Source organism: Gorilla gorilla, chromosome 6 (assembly GCF_029281585.2).
Source record: "Gorilla gorilla gorilla isolate KB3781 chromosome 6, NHGRI_mGorGor1-v2.1_pri, whole genome shotgun sequence".
Lineage (NCBI taxonomy): Eukaryota > Metazoa > Chordata > Mammalia > Primates > Hominidae > Gorilla > Gorilla gorilla.
The window spans coordinates 34,602,508-34,621,849 of NC_073230.2; the positions used below are offsets into that span (position 1 = coordinate 34,602,508).

General features: G+C 54.3%; 2 protein-coding genes, 1 long non-coding RNA gene and 1 other non-coding gene across 5 annotated transcripts; 1 reads left to right on the plus strand and 3 right to left on the minus strand.

Moving 5' to 3' along the window:
* Positions 1-593: 593 nt before the first annotated feature.
* Positions 594-6,393, minus strand: HOXA9 (homeobox A9). Its single transcript, XM_004045225.5, has 2 exons — positions 2,874-6,393; positions 594-1,837 (listed from the first exon to the last, which is right to left on the minus strand). Exons 1-2 carry the CDS (start codon positions 3,451-3,453, stop codon positions 1,599-1,601), a joined length of 819 nt encoding a protein of 272 aa, XP_004045273.2. The 5' UTR covers positions 3,454-6,393; the 3' UTR covers positions 594-1,598.
* A 73-nt stretch (positions 6,394-6,466) lies between these two features.
* Positions 6,467-9,950, plus strand: LOC109027859 (uncharacterized). Of its 2 annotated transcripts, XR_010134626.1 has the most exons (3): positions 6,467-6,989; positions 7,318-7,779; positions 9,325-9,950. It is a non-coding gene; the product is annotated as an uncharacterized lncRNA (long non-coding RNA). The 2 variants fall into 2 exon arrangements; XR_002006957.3 differs by lacking the exon at positions 6,467-6,989 and having other exon boundaries at positions 7,131-7,779.
* On the minus strand, positions 7,503-7,560 carry MIR196B (microRNA mir-196b). The gene has a single exon (NR_162073.1). It is a non-coding gene; the product is annotated as a microRNA mir-196b (primary transcript).
* Positions 8,621-16,985, minus strand: HOXA10 (homeobox A10). The gene is made up of 2 exons (XM_019031804.4): positions 11,366-16,985; positions 8,621-10,190 (listed from the first exon to the last, which is right to left on the minus strand). The coding sequence occupies exons 1-2, from the start codon at positions 12,321-12,323 to the stop codon at positions 9,916-9,918; spliced, it is 1,233 nt and encodes a 410-aa protein (XP_018887349.2). The 5' UTR covers positions 12,324-16,985; the 3' UTR covers positions 8,621-9,915.
* Positions 16,986-19,342: the final 2,357 nt, after the last annotated feature.

A 19,342-nucleotide genomic window follows, 5' to 3' on the forward strand; every position in this document is an offset into this window, starting at 1 on the left:
GAGCCTGCTTAGAAGGCGGCTCCCAGCTCTCTATCCTGTCACCCTCTCCCCCTTTTCCTCACCAAGCTAACGAAGGCCCAGGTTTGGGAATTTTCTCGGGGGCACCGAGGTGAGAGTGGTCTTTCCACTGCTACTGGCCAGCCCAGCCCAGCTCAGCTCCTCAGGGGCTTCTCCGCCGTCCCGCACATAGACACAAGGCCGGGAGCCTGGCTCCTCCGCCGGGTTTCCCAGCTTTTCTCGCCGCCAGGCAGCTGGCCTGTTTGGGAGAGCTTAGCTCGGCGGACTGGTTGTGGCAGGTCCCGCTCCTGAAAGCCAGCCAGAGGCAAAATTGGGGCTCTTTCTCACCACCCTAGCCCGCCCCTACCCAGAGACTCTACACTGGCTCCCCTGACCCAGAGAAGAAGGTGCAAAGAGCAGACCCGCAAAAAATAGAAAAGAATCAATATATTTTATTTGGCAAAAAGTTAAATATCATCTCAAAACAACAATTTGGTCAGTAGGCCTTGAGGTAACTATTGCAAAATATACAGTGTAAGTTCAGTCTGATGGAAACCCCAGATTCATCGAGGATACAAATCTACAGTAGCCCAATGGCGGTTTCATAGTGTATAATTTATTATCAATAAAATTAACTCCGTTACAATCAGCATTCATTTCCTCCGATTAAAATTAAGCATAAACCCTAGGTAGTAACCTTCTGCACATATGTATAGCTCCGAATTTCCTCACTGTTCGTCTGGTGCAAAAACAATATTCAAGCTTGTCTGATTATGCATATTTTCTTTAATCATATAGATTATATATACAATAGACAAGACAGGACTATATAGATAATGGAGAGACTAAAATGCCCGCATTTTTAATGTGGAGAAAATGATGAATCTATGCATCCCCGAGAACACTTAAAAATTTTTTTTTATTTCACTGGGAAATTCTTACAGCTACTTTACAATCATAGGTTAACAGCCTAGTTATACAGAAGACATATTCCACTACAGAGCTATACTCTATGCAACTGTTTTTTTCCCCTCATAAACAACCTGAGTTCAAATTGAATTCTATCTTCCACAATCACAATGGGTGCATCACCCAGTACACAGAAGTTTGAATCACAAAACATAATTACCACAATAAAACACAGTGTTCAAGTATCTTGGCAGAGCAATCTGCCGCACAAACAGCAAATTAAATTAACTACACAGACTAAAAACTATACAGCCTACCATCAACAGTTGTGCATTATAAAAAGGTAGTTTCTTTCCTTTTGTTTTAAGTCAGGAACAGGTAGATTTTAAAAAATATATATACAAGCTAACACACACAGCTATCAGCACTAATGCCCCCCCCCCCTCAAATTTTCTTTTTTCTTATAGAAAATGGAAAGCTTACAATACCTCCTCCATCAAAGCGGCAGGCCTACGAACCAGCCTGAACAGGGTTTGCCTTGGGGGAAATGTGGCCTGAGGTTTAGAGCCGCTTTGTGCGGGGATGGTGGAGGCTAGGGTGGGGGTGAGAGAAGGGAGAAGGCGGAAGGGGGACGGACAGTTCTTTCTTTTTCTCTCTAGCTCACCCTTTTTTCTAAATAAACCCAAATGGCATCACTCGTCTTTTGCTCGGTCTTTGTTGATTTTCTTCATTTTCATCCTGCGGTTCTGGAACCAGATCTTGACCTGCCTCTCGGTGAGGTTGAGCAGTCGAGCCACCTCGTACCTGCGGTCCCTGGTGAGGTACATGTTGAACAGAAACTCTTTCTCCAGTTCCAGCGTCTGGTGTTTTGTATAGGGGCAGCGCTTTTTCCGAGTGGAGCGCGCATGAAGCCAGTTGGCCGCTGGGTTATCTGCGGGGAAGAGAAACACTGGGTTTAGGAGGAGAAGACGCACATCCTCCTGGGGCAAAGGAGCCTCCTGCATGGGGTCTCTGGCCGAAGTGCAGAACTCTGCTGAATTGGTTAGGAAAGGCAGTCAGGCCTCGGACACAATGGAACCCTGGCAGACAGACGCACAGACGGTCACTTAAAATTGCACGCAGTAAAACTTTGGCTCCCCCTCCCCTCCGAGACCTTCCTTTCTCCTACTCTGTCCTCTTGTCCCCCTTCTCCTTCCTCCCACTCTCCGAACGCTGTATAGAATGAAATTTGGAAACAGGTGTCCTTGCCACGCAGAGGGAAAGCATGCTGCCTTGTCTTCTGTAGCAAGATTAGGATTCCTCTGTCCCGTTCACTGACTTCGTCTTTCTTTCCCAACCTGTCCCTCTACGCCCCCCACTCCTTATTTAACCTTCCTGGAAGGCCTTCGGAGCTGGGCAAGCCGTCAGGGCGCCCTAAGGCCGTTGATCACGTCTGTGGCTTATTTGAATAATCTGGCATGGGGACCCTTGTGGCCGGGGTCGCCCGCAGCCTCATCTTGGCAGGATTTACGCCGCCACTGGCCGAAGGGAAGAAGTGGAAGGAATCGGCCGTCTCCCCCAGCGTCCCGGCTCCGGCTGCCCTGGCTGCCGCCGCTCACGGACAATCTAGTTGTACAAAAGGCTCTCTGGGCTGCACTGCTTTCGAAGAACGGCCCAAAGTATCTCGGTCCTGGGCCGGGGCAGCCAAGGAGAGGGGCGGCCAGTCTTGGCTCGTCCCGAAGTGCCCGCCCCGCCCCCTCTCGCTGCAGCAGCCGCCTCCTCTCCCGTAGCCCTGCGGGCCGCTCTTCAGTGCTCTCCAGACTTGGGGCCCTATCTGAGGCGTCCCAAACACCAACTTCTGGCTCCTGGCCCCAACTCGAGAGGCTTCCAGCGAGGACGAAGGCAGCCTCGAGAGAAACCTGGCGGGCCAGCAGATCCGGGAGGCCGGCGTGGAGGCGGCGGCAGATTTGAAGGGAGGAGACACTTACTGGGATCGATGGGGGGCTTTTCTCCGCCGCTCTCATTCTCAGCATTGTTTTCAGAGAAGGCGCCTTCGCTGGGTTGTTTTTCTCTATCAACTGGAGGAGAACCACAAGCATAGTCAGTCAGGGACAAAGTGTGAGTGTCAAGCGTGGGACAGTCACCCCTTCTGGCCGACAGCGGTTCAGGTTTAATGCCATAAGGCCGGCTGGAGGGCAAGCCCGCGAAGGAGAGCGCACCGGGCGTGGGCTCCAGCCAGGAGCGCATGTACCTGCCGTCCGGCGCCGCCGCCGCCACGGGCGCCTGGGGGTGCACGTAGGGGTGGTGGTGATGGTGGTGGTACACCGCAGCGGGTACAGCGTTGGCGCCCGCCGCGTGCACTGGGTTCCACGAGGCGCCAAACACCGTCGCCTTGGACTGGAAGCTGCACGGGCTGAAGTCGGGGTGCTCGGCCAGCGTCGCCGCCTGCCGGGGGGGCTGGCCCAGGGTCCCCGGCGCATAGCGGCCAACGCTCAGCTCATCCGCGGCGTCGGCGCCCAGCAGGAACGAGTCCACGTAGTAGTTGCCCAGGGCCCCAGTGGTGGCCATCGCCGTGCCCAGCGCCTGGCCCGCCCGGCCCGACCCACGGAAATTATGAAACTGCAGATTTCATGTAACAACTTGGTGGCACCAGGGGGGGAAGTACAGTCACCTAATAAGTTGCCGGCGCCCGCGCCCCCATTGGCCGTGCGCGTCACGTGCCCGCCCAGCAGAACAATAACGCGTAAATCACTCCGCACGCTATTAATGGCCCTGTGTTTTGCAGTCATAATTTTTATAGCAAAAGCCATATGTTTTTATGTAAAGGGATCGTGCCGCTCTACGATGGGGTTTGTTTTAATTGTGGCCAACGACGATTAAAAGATCAAATCTAGCCTTGCCTCTGTACTCTTCCGTCTCCCCCCCATACACACACTTCTCAAGCGGACTATTTTATATCACAATTAATCACGCCATCAGGAAGGCGCGGGTCCCGCGTGCGAGTGCGGCCAGCGGAGCCCCTCACATAAAATTAGACAATAATTGAAGCCATAAAAAAGCAGCCAAATCGCATTGTCGCTCTACTGTATTTAAATCTATATTTATGATATTTCATAAGGAGTTATTGTTTCAGAAGCCACACATGCTGGCGGGAAGTCGGGAACGACCAACAGATTCGTTTGCCTCGCCGTGGCTCCCAGCTGTAAAAATTTACGAGGACTTGGAAAGGTTAGACTGTTGTGTTTGGTTGGCGAGCTCCCTGTAAATAATCCATGCGGTCCCCGGGAGAGGCGAGTTTACCCGCGGCCGCCCTCGAAAAGTCAAATTCAACGCAGGATCCGTCCCAAACGGAGCCGCCGCCGGCCCTACCAAGGCACTGCAGGCAGGGACCGGCCGCTCAGGGAGTACCGCGGGTGTAGGTCCCCACAGCTACCCGCCTGGAGCGAGGGGCGCCCGGGCAACCCTTAAATTCGCCTTTGCTGCGAGGACCCCACGGAGGAGCTGGCCAGGAGGGAGCGGCCAGCCGCCCCCAGGGCGAAAGGTTTGAGGGCCTGGTTGGTTGTGCGGCGCCCTCGGCCCCCGGCCCTCGACCCCACGCACACGCGCGCCCAGCCCGCCTTTCTCATCAGCTGGCAATCAGGATTCCCAGGCGCAGGCGGCTGGCGACCCAGCCCTGTGCTCCAGCCTCAGAGGCTCTAACCATGAGAGCTGCAAGCCTGGTTGCGCTCCCTGAATCCCAGCTGGGGGAAAAACTCCAAGTGGCATGAATGGAAGGCAAGTTCGGTTTGGGAAAAGGCAGCCTCGCCTAAGAGACCCCGCAGCTCCGGAACCTGGGAAGCCCTCACCGATGTGGCCTGTCCCGGGGCCGTGTGAGCCTTTCAGTGCTCCTTCCCCCCTTTCCAGCTACTACTCCGGGCCTCTCCTTGGTTACCTACGGGGCCCGGCGACTCGGCGGAGAGGTACAAGGCCCAAAGAGAGGCAGCCACAGCTCAAGGCCAGGGCTGGAAATTAGAACGGGGAGGGGTACAAGGGCATCGACTCCAGTCCCATTCCTGGGCCTGGCCACTTTGGGGAAGTTTATTTCTCACCCGTTGGGGGTAAATTAAAAGGTCGCCGCCACTCCGTTAATTGGAAGGAAACTCCCCCTGCCCCCAATTCCTAACAGAAAGCAGCGACTCCTAGAAAAGGGGTAATCAAATTCACGTGTGGATACTGTGCCTGCAACAGTGTGTTTTTCATTAGCCCACTTCCCTGGCGGCGAGGCTGGCGGCCTCGGGCGCTTCCATCTCTCTCTCTCTCTTTTGCCTTCATCCTCACCAGCAGTTCCAGTAATCCCCCCCCTCAAACACCCTGACACACTTCCGGCTGGGACTCCCAAATACCAGCGAGGCTGCCAAGCCGCGCGGATACCGACTGGGGTGCCCCTTCCTGCACCCGCGCCTGGAAGAGGGAAGTGGCCGACACAATGAACTCCGACATGGCCCCGTCCTGTCCGCCTCATCTCCCTCCCCCTAATATTTTCCTTGCCCCATAAATTCCTCTAGGTCATGCCCACCCCCACCACAGTCCACCGTGTCCTAAATACCCCGCAGTCCGCCAGGCCTCTGAGATTTTCATTTAAAAAATTAACCCTGGAGGAAACCCTGGCTCCCAATTTTAAGTGTCTGCAAATGGGCTGGGCATGACTGGATGCCTTTTCCACGTTTTATGCCTGAGAAGACACTGATTATTTCAGTATTTTTTAAGTAAAAATGCTGTTCCTTTAAACAGCCTTAGCCCCAAAATAAGAGAATTGCTGAACAATTAGCAGGCATTGAGTGTTAAGCAGATGTTACTGGTGCCTAGAAAGGGGAGAAAAATCAGAAAACCAAATATTGTCTTCCTTCAGCCCAAAGGTTTGGAGCCAGAATAGTCTGACTTTTTTGTCTGCTTTTATTTTTGAAGTGAAAGATAGCGTATGCATAAAGAAATAATAAATGAGTATAATTTAAAACAGCCCCTTCTCGACTGAGATTTCTGAAACTGTGATCTCTGAAATAAATCCAATGCCCTGGTCCAGAAAATGGCAGGGAGGAGTTGAAGGGAATGGGGTGTGTGGTCCTTTCAGACAGCAGGTCGGTGGCTGTGCAACAAAAGAGTTCCTGGGCCTCCAGTCCAGGCAGGGAAAGGAAACAGCTTTGTGGGCACGAATCTGTAACTGTGTGTGTTGGGAGTAGGGAGAGATAGTTTGTTTTCTGTTTTCTGTAGGGAAAATGGTCAGAGTGGCTCCCATCTGTAGACTACAATTTGGAACGATGACTCAAGTTTATATCAACGGCTCTGGAATTTGGGATTCTTTTTGCCCATTTAAAACATACTGGCTCTTGGAAGGGTCCCCTTCTCCAGCACCCAGCTGCACAAAGGTGCTGTATGGAACATGTTTTGTACCTAATGGAAGCCACTAGCAAGCAAGCAGTCAAGCTTTGCCCTAGCCAGTCTCCCTCAATGCGGTCAAACCCCAAGCTGCGACCGGCAGGCCGGGAAGAGCCGGCTAAGAGCTTCCCAGCGAATGGCCAAGCTCCAGCGAGGCTGGTTGGGCCTCAGCTCCAGTCCCCAGTGAGGCTGGCGAAGGCCTCCCTGCCCTCGATATGGGCACACAAAGCTGCAGCGAAGGTCCCCTAATCAGATCTCCTAGTCAGCCGTTAGCGACAGGAGAAGAAACGCAAGGCTGCCGCCATCCGGTCGTGATCATAACCGAGGCCTTGTCTGCAGAGTAACACACCAGGCCCAAACCCACCGCCCTCGGCAGCCGCCCCACGCGGGCCCTTCCTCGGCAGGCTTCCCAACCTCTACTTGAGCCGCAGAGGAAAGTGAGACCCCCTAGGCTCTCCTGAAGCCAGCCCTGGGCCCCTCCCCAAGGATGCTTTGGGAAGGAGATAACGAGGTGAGATAGAATCCGGCAGAGACGGAAGATGAAAAAAAGGCCAACGGAAGAAAAGAAGGCAGGAAGGAGCAAAGGAAAGAAGAAAAAAAGAAAGAAGAGATAAAAGAGGAAGGGAAGACAGGGAAAAGAAGGAAGAAAAGAGAGGCGATTCCTAGCAGCGGCCGAACTTACAGAGAGAAGGGTAAGTGACAAGGCCAGGATCCCAGCCTGCCCTATCCTTCCTAGTCCAGCCTGAGTCTCCACTGGAAGAAGGTTCTTTCCTGAGCTCACACCCGGGACTGTGTGTGTGTGTGTGTGTGTGTGTGTGTGTGTGTGTGTGTGTGTGTGTGTGTGTGTTCCAGCCTTACAAGAGAATGGCAGGAGGTCCCTGGGCAGGCGCAGGCCTCCAGTGGGAGGCTCAGGATGGAAGCGCGCGCCCCTGACCTTGAATGGCCCAAAGCCCAGAATTCCTACCACGCCCCCGGCGTCCGCGAAGGAGCAGCCAACCTAACCCTACCTGCTGTGACCAGGTGGAGGTGTGTGGTGGAAGGGGAAAGCCGGCCGGCTGGCAAAGCGCTGCGGAGAAAGACACGAAGCTCCTGCGCAGGGAAAGCCGAGGTTGCCACCGCAGGCCTGGCACGACCAGGGCCGTGATGCCCCGCCCGGCCCGACCCCCGCGCGCAGAGGTACCTGGAGACGATTTCAACTGAAGTAATGAAGGCAGTGTCGTGCTGTCGAGAGAAAGGTGGATCCCAACAACAGGAAACTACCTAAATCACCGACCAGTTCTGGTGCTGCCCGCGAAGGGCTGCCTCGCCCGCCGCCGCCGCCGCCGCCGCCGCTGTCGCCGCCGCCGCCGCCGCCAAGGAGAGAACCCTGCCATCGCGCCTGGCCCAGCCCAGCCCCTAGGCAACCTGCGCCCGCCGGTGCAACAGAGTGCCCCAGGCGGCTGCAAACGCGTCAAGGAAGGGGAAGCCACAGGCCCCAGTAAGGTATTCCTGGGAGGGAGAGGGAGGAAAAGAGAGGGAGGAAAGGCAGGGAGAGAGGAATAAAGGCGGGGAGCAGGCGAGACGAGAGCAGCTCCGAGAAGCAGTGTGCGCGCTGCTTTCCCAAATCTTGCAGCCCAGCGAGCCGGCGCCAAGCGGCGGTAGCCGTGGAAGGCTCGAAAGCGCCAGGGACGGTACAGATCCCAGCTCCCTGTCTGGCCCCGGCCTCCCGCCTCTCGCTCTCCCCGTCTCCCTCCTAGCTGCCCGCCCGCCGGGGCGCGCGCTCCTGCGCCCCCTCCCCTTAGCCCCCCCCCCCCCCAACTCTGGCAAGCAGGAAACGCGTGGCCCTAAGGAGGGCCGCCAGGTGGGGGAGGCCGTACTGGGGGAGGGGGAGGCCCCCATGCAGTCCAGCCCGGGTCCACCTAACCGCTGCCTCCAGCGGCTAGAGATGCGCTGTGGGCCAGGCCTGCTCCCCGATTCAGATTGAGGGTCATCTGAGACCCAGACACCCGCAAAATAACCGGCCTCTGCAAACCTCCCTGGGGCTCCCGAAAGAAATCCTGTTTGGCTTCCTCTGTCTATGCAGCTCCCCTCTCAACTGAAATCACTGGTCCAAGACAGCCACAATCCAGATATACTAGCAAGCCATAAAACTGAACAAAAGCCTACAAACCTTACGGCACCAGGGCTATAGGGCCCAGACAAATTACGACCGTCTAGGTAATATTTAAATAGATGCCTAAAGTAATTGCAGGGGCTCGGGTTAGTCCTCCTGTTGTAAAAGTGGTGAACGGGATAAAGTGGAAGGTGAAGATAAGAAGTCAAAAAAGAGGTAAAATTAAAAAGCTTCATTCCACAGCTTTTATTCTATAAGAACATAAACATCGTCTTTTTCCACGCACAGCAGCAATACAATATTAATTTATTCTGATTTAAGATTAGAAGTAAATAGAGCTAGAACTAACATTTATAATAATGATAGAATGCATTTGCTTAAAACAAGATTGGCAATTCTTCATAATAATAGACATTTATACAGATTTGTATTTATAGTTTTTTTCTTTTTCTGCATCTACAGGTTTGACCCTTTTATGCATGTAACTTCACAGTATAAAGGAAATCCAAACAATGTCTCCCTTCTCTAGTTTATTCCGCTTACCCCAGTCCTCCTAGGCTTCTGTGAATTTCAGAAAGCAAAAACAAAACAAAAAAAAACTTTTTGTTCAAGGCGATTTAAAAAAAACAACTTCACAAGATAGGGAGAATTGTGGTGTGCTTGTCACATGTTACCATTGGTAACAATTTTAATGACAAAAATATCCACTAATTCCAAATGCATAAACAAAACTACATTATTTATCTACAGCCAGAAGGATATGGAAATTTAGAGGTAAATGAAACATTTTAGTCAGGCAATGTAAGACCTTACAGAAACTGGAAGAGAAGTCCCCTTCTCTTGGTAATTCTTTTTTTTTCCTTTTAAAGCTGGGATATCTTACAGAGGAAGGAAAAATTAACCTTTTTTACTTTCTTTCTCACTTTTTAAATCAGCCAAAGTCAAGCCCGTTTGCCAACCTGCATGTCCATGCCTGTAAGCCCTTCTCTTGGCCAAGGAAGAAAGGAAGAAAGAAAAAAGAAACCCAGGGGCCTGTATCCCCTGATTAAACACAGCACAGCACTCCAGGCAGACAAGCCCGGTGGCGGCTCCTTTGCACCATTGACCTCAGGCCAGACACCTCAGCGCCAACAATGGGACCTCGGCCTTCCGGCTAGGTTTGCCCCAGGCTGGGCAGGAAACCAGCTCGGCCGAAGACAGGGGCCATTTCGAGCAGTGGGACCCCAAGACAGCAAACCCAGCCCAGTCACGACTTGACACTTAGGACAATATCTATCTCTATAGAATTTTAGCACGATATGGCTTTTTCCCCCAGAAAACAACAAATAAACCAGCACCAAGCAAACACAAAGAAACAAAAAGTCAGAACAAACCAGCCCTGCACAGATGTAACGGCCCAGGAGATGGCGAGTGTGGGAGGGAGGAACAGGGCTCCAGCACAGGTGCGAGTTCCTGGGCAGAGGCTGAAGACAGAGGGAGGGGACCAGCGCTCGGGAAGTGAAAAAACCGCGTCGCCTGGAGATTCATCAGGAAAAATTAAAGTTGGCTGTGAGCTCCCGGATCCGGTTTTCTCGATTCATTTTCTTCAGTTTCATCCTGCGGTTCTGAAACCAGATTTTCACTTGTCTGTCCGTGAGGTGGACGCTGCGGCTAATCTCTAGGCGCCGCTCTCGAGTAAGGTACATGTTGAACAGAAACTCCTTCTCCAGCTCCAGTGTCTGGTGCTTCGTGTAGGGGCAGCGCTTCTTCCGACCACTCTTTGCCGTGAGCCAGTTGGCTGCGTTTTCACCTTTGGAATTGCCTGGCATGTAAGAGAATAAAGAGGGGATGATTAAGTCGAGGCCACACGGGCTGCCCGCGGGGGTGAATTGCCTCCGTTTCTCCCATAAGAGAGATGTCCCAAGTCACAGAGAAGAGAGTCGTGCCCCCGTTTTTGGCTTGCTGAGAGCAAGCAGTTCCTCCAAAAGTCATGACAAAAATTGAGTGGGCCTTCAATCTACATGACCCTTCCAATTTACATTTGCCCCACTTTTCCAAACACCTGTTTTAGCGCTAAGCCGTAGATGCTTGCAGAAGGAAAGGCCTGGGAGGGCAGGCTGTACATCTTGAACTTAACGCTTTTCTTTGCCTCTTGCCATATGGCAGACAAGCATTTCCTGTAGCCCCCAGGCTAGGAGCGCGGGGTGCTTACTTGGAAGATGGGCCAGGCAGCTTGGCTGTCTCACTCCAGGGCCCTGATTGCCCAAGACTCGATAAGGGGAGAAAGAAGGGCATCATTGGTCCAATGGGGAAGGCAGGAAAAACCGATTCGGGGGTCAAGGGCCCTCCCTCAAGTTTCTCCAGGAGCCAGGGATAGATAGCCGGGCGATTCCGAGGTCCAGGGGAAGGGAAATGGCCCTTCTCTGGCTCTCAGCTCAGGGCCCCCAGCTTCCAGGCCGGATTTGCCTTTTCTTCTTCCCGCAACGAAGATTCCCGCCCCTCAGCAACTTTGAAAAAAGCATGGGGGATCGTAAACTCGAACTTCGCCGGTTAATGGGCTTATTTATTGGCGCTGGCGGCTGCTTATTTTGGATGCCTTACAAACATCCGCGCTATCTGCGGGCGAGCTACTTTCCCTCCCTCCCCCTCCCCCCGCGTGGGCCGCGCCGCGCAGGCTGGGCAGGGACCAGGGCTCTGGGTGCTCCCGGCCACAGGAAAGAGCGCACAGGAGGGGGCCTGCTCGCTGGTGTCCTCGTCCCTAGTCAGGGGGAGCTGAGGCCAGCGCCGAGGACGTCTTGCTGTGGGGCGCTAAGCCGGACATGAATTTTACTGCGTCCCCACGCCCAAATATTAAAAAGCAAGTTCACAAGGTCAGCCTGCCTGCAGCTTGGGCCAAGGCCGGCCGGCTGCTGCGCGGGCTCCTAGTTTTCTGATCCTTCTCCTCCTTGTGTCTGCCTGTCTTCCCGCCTGACTGCAGCCCTCTGCAGCCCTGCTTACCCAGGGAGTCCTTCTCCGGCGAGGCTTTGCTGCTCTCGGAAGGGGCCGGGGAGAGCTCCTCCGCGGCCGAGGACGACGCGTGCGCCTCCTCGTCGCCCTGCGAGCCCCCGCCGCTGCCGCAAGCCAGCGTGGGGGGCGGCGGCGAATCGAGGGCTCGCTCCTTCCGGGCCGCATCGGCCGAGCCGGAGGCTAGCGCGGGCGGGGGATCGAAACCGCGCCCCGGGGGCTGCGCGGGGAACGGGCCAGCCCCGAGTTGCTGCGCGCCGCCGCCGCCGCTGCCATAGCCCTTGGCCGTGCCGTAGGCCTGAGAAAGGCGGAAGTAGCCAGGCACTGGCACCCCGCTGGAGGTGCCCAGGACGCAGCCGTCGGGCGGCGGGCCCCGCGGGAAGGGAGCCAGTTCGGCAGCGGTGGCCGAGCCTTTGGGGCATTTGTCCGCCGAGTCGTAGAGGCAGTAGGAGCTCTCTTCTTTGATGTTCTGCGCGAAAGAGCACGAGGTGGCCTGCGGCGCGGGCTGGGGTGGTTGCGGCGGGGGCGGCGGCTGCTGCTGGGGCGGCGGCGGCGGCCCCTCAGGCGGCTCCATCCGGCAAGACCGGGGCGCGTCTAGCCACAGGTCTATGGGCGAGGGCCCGTAGCCGTGCGCCCCGGGACCTAGACCCCCGCCACCGCCACCGCCGCCCGGCGACGCTGCCTCATTGCGCTTGCCGCCCAGCGTGGGGAAGAGCCCGCAGCTCTGCAGCCCGTAGGGCAGGTCAGCGGCGGGCGGCAGGTAGACCCCGCCGTGGGCGTAGTAACCGCCACCGCCGCCGCCCCCCGCGCCACCACCACCGCCGCCTGCCTCGCCTCTGCCCGAGCTGATGAGCGAGTCGACCAAAAAGGAGTTCGCGGCGGGGCTCTCCGAGCATGACATTGTTGTGGGATAATTTGGCGAAGGGAGCAGATAGCCCTTTCTGGCTGACATTTCTTGTGCAAAACATGCTGAATACGATTAGCAATCCCCCCGCACCGCGGCGGGCGCCCGCAGCCAATCCCGAGCCAGAGTTTCCGCGCGACCACTCCCAGTTTGGTTTCGTAGGCGCGGGGCCGCTCTCCGAGGGCGCCCTCAGAGCCCGCGATTGATATAAATATGTAATCTGTATTGATGGGCCAGGAGACGCACGCCCGACACCTTGGCCCGAAGGCCGGGAGCTGTGGGGGCTGCCCCAACGTGGCTGGTGGGGGGCCTGGCCATTGGGCTCGCCCCGCCCCTACCCGGACGTGAGCCCCATACCGGGGTCCGTTAGAAGCGGCCTTGGGCCCCGCGCAGTTAACAAGTGGGGTGTTTATGGTGCGCGCCCAGTCTGCCTTGGGTGCTCACCATCCCTGTCGCAGAAGCTGCCACTAGTCCCCGGTGTACTCTAACCACTGAAGGGGCCGTGTCGGGGACTCACGCGCTTCCCATTCAGCTCTGGATCTGGAGCTGGCCCCTTGTCTGAATTCTGCCTCCCCAAAAGTGGCGAACCTGGCCCTATGGCCGTCAGGATCCTCAAGGTGTCAGGAGCCCAGAGTGAACTGGAAGCTGACTTGCCTCTACTTCCAGTATCCACAGATTTTTCCCCAAAATGCAGTGGTTGTTCCCTAGCCCCTAACCCCCAACACTTTTCTCCCCTAGTCCGTTGATCCAGTTAGGATCTTCTCCTCTGGTGTTGTGCTCACCTGGCTTGCCTTCTCTACAACTCCTCTCAGTGGACTTTGGTGGGCTGGCGGGACTGGGGGTGGGAAGCGGCTGCCAGCCTTGATGGAAAGAAGGCCCCACTCCCACTCCCAAGGCCAGAGCCAGATCCAAGCATCCCCTCATCACCTAGGGAAGACTCTAAGCCCACAGTCATTTCGGGGAAGTAAAATGCTGGCCTTGGGGTCCTTGGCTGGCCCAAAGTGAGAGACTTGGAGGGGTGTGCCCGGTGTACACCTCCGCTGCTTTATGTTCCTGCTCTCCTGTTAGCTTTGGCACTCATATGCTCCTGGAGGCTACAACAAGAACCAGTGTCACTACACTCCTACCTCTCTGTCCCCTCCCCTCTTCCCCTCCCTCCCATACCCTCAGCTAGGGCAGTCCTTGCTCCTGCAGTGTGTGCATTTTAACGAGGCCCCGGTGAGGAAATCCTTTCCCTGCAAGGCCGGGCTGGGCTCATGGTCCTGTTATAAGAGCATGTGGAGGCCAGGCCCTTTGCTCAGCAGGCTCAGGGGCTCTGTTTTAGCCAACTGGAAATGGCCGGCCTGGGGTGCTAGCCCCCAAGTGTGAGCCTCATGCTAGTCTCAGGAAATGCAACCTTTTCCGGCCAGATCCAGTGGAGCCCGGGAGGTCGCTGCCTTGCCCCTGGCCTGTGGGCTACAGGTCTCCAGGATACTCTAGGCCTGCCCGCCCCTCCGGCCCCAGTCGGAGCTGGCATTACTGAACGCCGGCATCCCAGGAAATAGACCGCTCAGGCCGCTGCCTTCAGCTGGGAAAGACTCTTGCATCCGGGTCATACGCGGCACTTTGCCTCCTTCCTCCCAGTGTGAATCCAGCCCAAGGTGGAAGAGGAGCCTGAGAGGACCCTGAAAGCGCAGAGAGAGCTGGCTAGGTAGAGCTCTAGCTCTGGCTTCTGAGATTCAAGCAGCTGCGGTCGCTGCGGGCGGTGGCTGCTCCGAGCTCCGGGCCCAGAAGGCCGCTCCACCGCTAGCGCGGCGCTCCAGCCACTTCAACCTCGGCGCCCCACGGTGACCCGGCCTTGAGGACTGAGCATCAGGGTGCGGAGGAGGAGGATGGAGAGAAAAAGAGAGAGGTAGAAGGAGAGACGGACAGAGGGAGAGAAAAGAGAGAGAAACAGGAGGGGAGAGAGAATAAGAAAGCCAGTTCTCTCCAGCCTGACAGGGTCTTGAAGCTGCAGCAGCGGCTTTAGAGGGATCAAGACAGGGTCTGTGCCAAGAGATCATTAACTCCCCTTCGCTCTTCTCATGCTCCTGCGCCCAAGGCCAAGGCAAATTCTCTACCCTCTAGGCCCATGAGACGGACGAACCTGAGTGCAGAAAAGCTTCAGAGCACCGCAGCCAGTGGCCCTATCTTTAGCTTCCCGGATCTGCCTGGTCCTTACGCTGCTCACCAGAAGGGTGGAACTGGCTGGAACTGTTGCCCTTAGCAATGCCACCTGGAAATGCCACAGAGCTGGGGGCTGCCTAGGAAGGAAGCTTTGCTCTTCAGCACTGCCCATGCCTCTCAGAAAAGCTGTGTAATTTGGCAAGTGGGTCCCAAGACCTTCGAGGTTTCCTCATGGATAATGAGCCGTAGCAGGTCAGTGGGCCAGGACTTGGGCCTAGAGTCATGCCTCTCCAGGCTAAATGCAGAAAGCAACTTCCCAGGCCGACATCTGGGAAGGGCCAGTGTACGTTTGAGATAGTGGAGGCTATACAAATAAAGTAAAAGACAATGATCTTAACCTATATTTCCTAACCTTTTAGGGAGTCAGGACCCTTCTGGAAAATCTAAGTAAGTTTTGACTCATTCTGTGAAAAATGCATATCTGTATATTCCCACAGTTTGATCCATCATTTCGAAGGAGTTCACACACCCCTCAGTCTTTTCCTTGGGTCCTCCAGAGTCCCCCAGTGTCCTGGGACTTGGGGGCCCTGCCAATTTGGCTGGCAAGACAAGCTGGGTGCCCTGCAGCAGACAGCTCAGGTCAGGGCCCTGTAGGGCAGCCAAATGGGCTTCTAGGCTGGATAGAATCCAGGGACCTGCACGTGCCAACCAAGGTTACAAAAGTCAGTTTGTATTGCATCTGCTACAAAAGGCTGCCCCAGCCGAAGAGTAGAGGAGCTGGAAGGCCTGCTATGGGCCTCGCAAGCCATGGCATTGGCAGTTGGGTCTTCAGTGACCTTTCTGTGGTGAACCAGATGTGTTTCTTTAGCATGACTTTTTCCCCCTTGTAATAAACCAAACGGGATGTTGGGCTTGAGCTCCTTCTGGCTTTTAAAAAGAGTGTGTAAGCTCGTGTATGGCAGCCCCTCTCTGGCCCAGGACTGCCTTCCAACTCCCACCAGGGCTTGCCGAGCGGGAAACGCAGCGAGACACTGCCCGTGAGCTGGCCGGCTGCAGGCGGGCCGACTGCTGCTGGTTCAAATGAGAGGATACTAACGCAGCAGAAACTCAAGTTAAATGCCTCCTTGGCCCTCTCAGTTGGTTTCCTAGCCCCCAGCATCCCTGACCGACCCCCAAGGCTCCCATGCTCTCTAGACTTTAACACTGGAGTGTTAGGTTTCTCAATAAAATATTCCATTTATTGAGCGCCTCGGCTTTCCTGAGATTCCCCACCCCAAGAGATGAAGAAAGCGATTCAGTTGTAGTGTGGGTCGGCTTCCAAGCACTTTTCCTCCCTCGTGCTCATTTGCCTTCTTTCTTTTTTGCCATTCTTCCCAGCTACTAAATTTCTCCCTCTCCCTCAGGGTAACTTTGACTTAAATCTTCAGTGTCTGCTTGCCTCAACCAAGCCTTATGCAGTGGTTACACAGTCACCTCCAGAGCCCATGTTTTATTTAGGAGGAAATATTGCCCATTTCTACCTGGGTAATAACCCGCCAGCCCTATGGGGCCAAAGTAAACACCAGGCCCATGGATTAAGGCCTTCGGCAAGGATTAGGCTGCAGTTCACTAGGTACTCCTTCTGAGTAGGCCCTTGTAAGCAGTGAGAAATAAACTATTATGAAAAACAAGTTCCTAATGAAAAGATACCAGGTCCTGAGATCGAAACTGCTAGTAAACAATTTGTATTTGGAGGGCACTCTCAATGCTTTCAAGGCTCTGAATTATCCAGCGGTGGAGTTGGGCTGCAGTCCCACAGAGGAAAAATAAAGGCTGCTTTTACATATCTTGCTTTAGCAAAAAAAAAGAAAAAAAATCAGAGCTTCTCATATCCACGCATTTATGCATAGTTAGAAAATTTTTCCACAAGCAATGATGTTCTTTTCCCATTCATCTTTAAGAATGTCAACATTTTCTGGGATATTTGATGTGTCTGTTTTGAATCTATCAGGTGCAATCTATTACTAAACAACATACTTTTAAAGTTTTCTAAATCCAACCATTGAGATGGCCCTTCCCCTGTTAGGGAAGTGTTGGGGCCTTTTCACACATCCTTTGAATTGCAATATTCTTAGATTTTTTCATAATAAACAGCCTCTGGCCTTAGAACTGGAGGCGGCTCTGGCATTGTAGGGAGGGCTCCCGCTGCAGAGAGCAGCTCACTGGGTGAGCGCTCATTTCTTGCCTTGTTGCTTTGCTCCGGCATAGTTTGGGAGCCAGCTTTCAACAAAGACTAGTAACTATGATAGGCAAAATTTACACGACAAACAGGCAGTGCCTACTTTCTCTGGGATTCACCCCACTCAACACGCACTGTATATTTGGGAAAAGAAAAAGATGTGGGAAACTAATGGAAAAATAGTAGAAAAAATTAAATATAGGAGAAAGAGGGAACTTGAATCGACCCTCCAAAATGTAATGGAATTTTTTCATTTAAAATGTGTTTGATGACAACCCCAATGGAGTGATTGCTCCGTCAAAATTTATCCTCGGTTCCAGCTTTTTAAAAAAGTATTAGTATTTACCAATACATTTTTGCATATTTGCAGAATATCTTCTACAAAAGATCTAATTTTCACATGTAAGAAATTGCTGCGAAATTGCAGCTGGGTTTATAACAGCGTACTCCAAGTATGCAACACAGAGACTTGTCTGGCACTCTCAAAAATCACATGCGACTTCTCCGAATTGGCCTTTTTCGGAACAAAGGTTTTCTCCAAGCTGCCGGGCAGACCTAGAGATGCACCTAGTAGGAAACCAGTGACCTCCAGGACTTCTGCCCCTGGGAATAAGCTCGCCTTAGCGGCCGCAGACTTCTACCACCCCATTGTTTAGAATGGAAACTTTGTTTTCCTCAACCCGCGATCACCTTTTTTTTTTTTTTGCCCTCCCACAACCCCCTATCGCAGCACAGCTGGAACACTTTCGCCTAGATGCCTCTCATCCCTAGCCCATTCTATTCTGTATATTTCTACAAAATCGAAAGATTCGCCTTGGGTGAAATGCTGGCGCAAGGAGCTAAAATCCTCAACTTTTCTACTTAGGCCTCCCCCTGCTTTCCAACCTTCGGGAGCAATGGGGTGGGGGCTCCCTACCGCGTCACCCCACAAACCCAGCCACGTTCCCGAGAGCCCTGCTTAGACATCGACCACCTCCCCACTCCCGCCCCACCAGACTGAAATTGCTAAACTTGTGGCCTCTTACCTTGACACATTTCCGAAATCACTGCCAAGGGGCAGCTGGCTTCTCCGCGCGGCGACGCTCGCGAGGCCTAGCGAATGCGCGTTGCTTTAAATTACAATACCAATCACTTCTTGAGGGTGAGTCCCCTTTCTCTGTTATTAAGGGGAGCGGGACAAGTGAAATAATGTACCGTGCTGCTCTTAGTATCAGAAGCGAACAAAGGCCAAGAATCATGCTGGGGTTCCCGGCTCCCCGGCGGCTTTGACATTGATCGGAAGTGCGCCATCTCGTGGCGGCTGCGCGCCTAGGTTGGGCCGGAGTTCCAGCCCCGAGCCGAGAGACGGAAACCAGCTCCAGGCAGAGAGAGGAGAGAGGAGAGGATGTGCCCAGCCCGCTGCTATTGAGATCTCATTTTTACATCTAAGAAATCGCTGCAAAACCCCAGCCGGGTTTATAGCGGCGCATTCCAAATATGCAAATTGGCCGGCCCCGGACGGGTTTACGACCACATTGTCACAGCCATCGGAGGATGGGCTTTTATAGGGCTCAGAAATCAAACCCGCGCCCGCCCGCCGCCCGCCCGCGAGCAGTCCTCCTGGCTAGACTCTCTCTAGCAACTTGAGAGACTTTGGTTAATCTTTAACCATCCCAAAGGAAGTCTTTCCCTAAACCCAGGCTTCCCAGCCCGCTCCCTCCCTGCCCCCCAGGAGGGCCCTTGTTCGTGTGTGCGTGTCTGCCTATCAACCTAGACATTCATCTCTGGATCTGTCCCACTCCCCTTTCAGCTCGATTTCCCCAGTCGCGCCAGTTAGACAAACACACAAACAAATAAACAGAGTGGGGTCTGGGGCCTCTCTCCAAATGCGACCCTATCTGCTGCTCTGGCCCTGCCTGGGTGGCTGAAGAGAGGGTGGGGTGGGCAACAAAGGGCTCTGTCCTTTCAGCCCTTCTCCTCAAGGTTATGGGTGATGTCCAATTTTAAGGCAGAAGTTCAAAGGCAGCAAACAAAGAGGAAATCGGCATCCTTTTTTTTTTCCCCCAAAGGGAAAAAGCAGCCTCAGCTGGGAGCTGGGGAGAAAGCACCCTTAGAGGCTCCTGGGAGTCTGCTCTGCCTTCGAACCCAGACCGGGCTCCCTCTTGTTGACGCCTCAACGGGCCCCCGGACGGTCCCACTGCAGGCCTACCTGTCCTGAGGTGAGCCAGGGCAGCCTGGGGTCTGACCTGTTGGCCACCTCAGGCCCCAAGGCCCTCTCCAGGGCTGAGGTCAGTCTGAGGGGATAAAGTCCCATATTCCAGGCCCTGAGATACCACCCAGGTCCCCACTTCCCACAAGGACATAGCCAACCACCTTGGTTTCCTAAGCCTGGCTTCTGTTGTAGCCAATTCCTGGCTCAGTCACCTTCTCACCCCCTCAGGGGCCTGATAACTTGCTCCTCAACTAGGTAAGGCATTTTTTTGGGGGGTGGGGGGAGGGGGACAGACATTTGGTAGTAAAAGGCGATCAGGGAGAGGAATGTCACACCAGGATACTCAAATTTCCACCGTCTTTATTTTCCTTGTGCCCAGTTGCCTGTATACATGCTGTGACACACACGGTGGGTAAGAACCAGAATTGAGGACAGGCCAACACTCCCAGTACAAATGGAGCCAACAGACATTTCTTAACACAGGGAGGCAAAGGAGATTCAACGAGAGGGTGC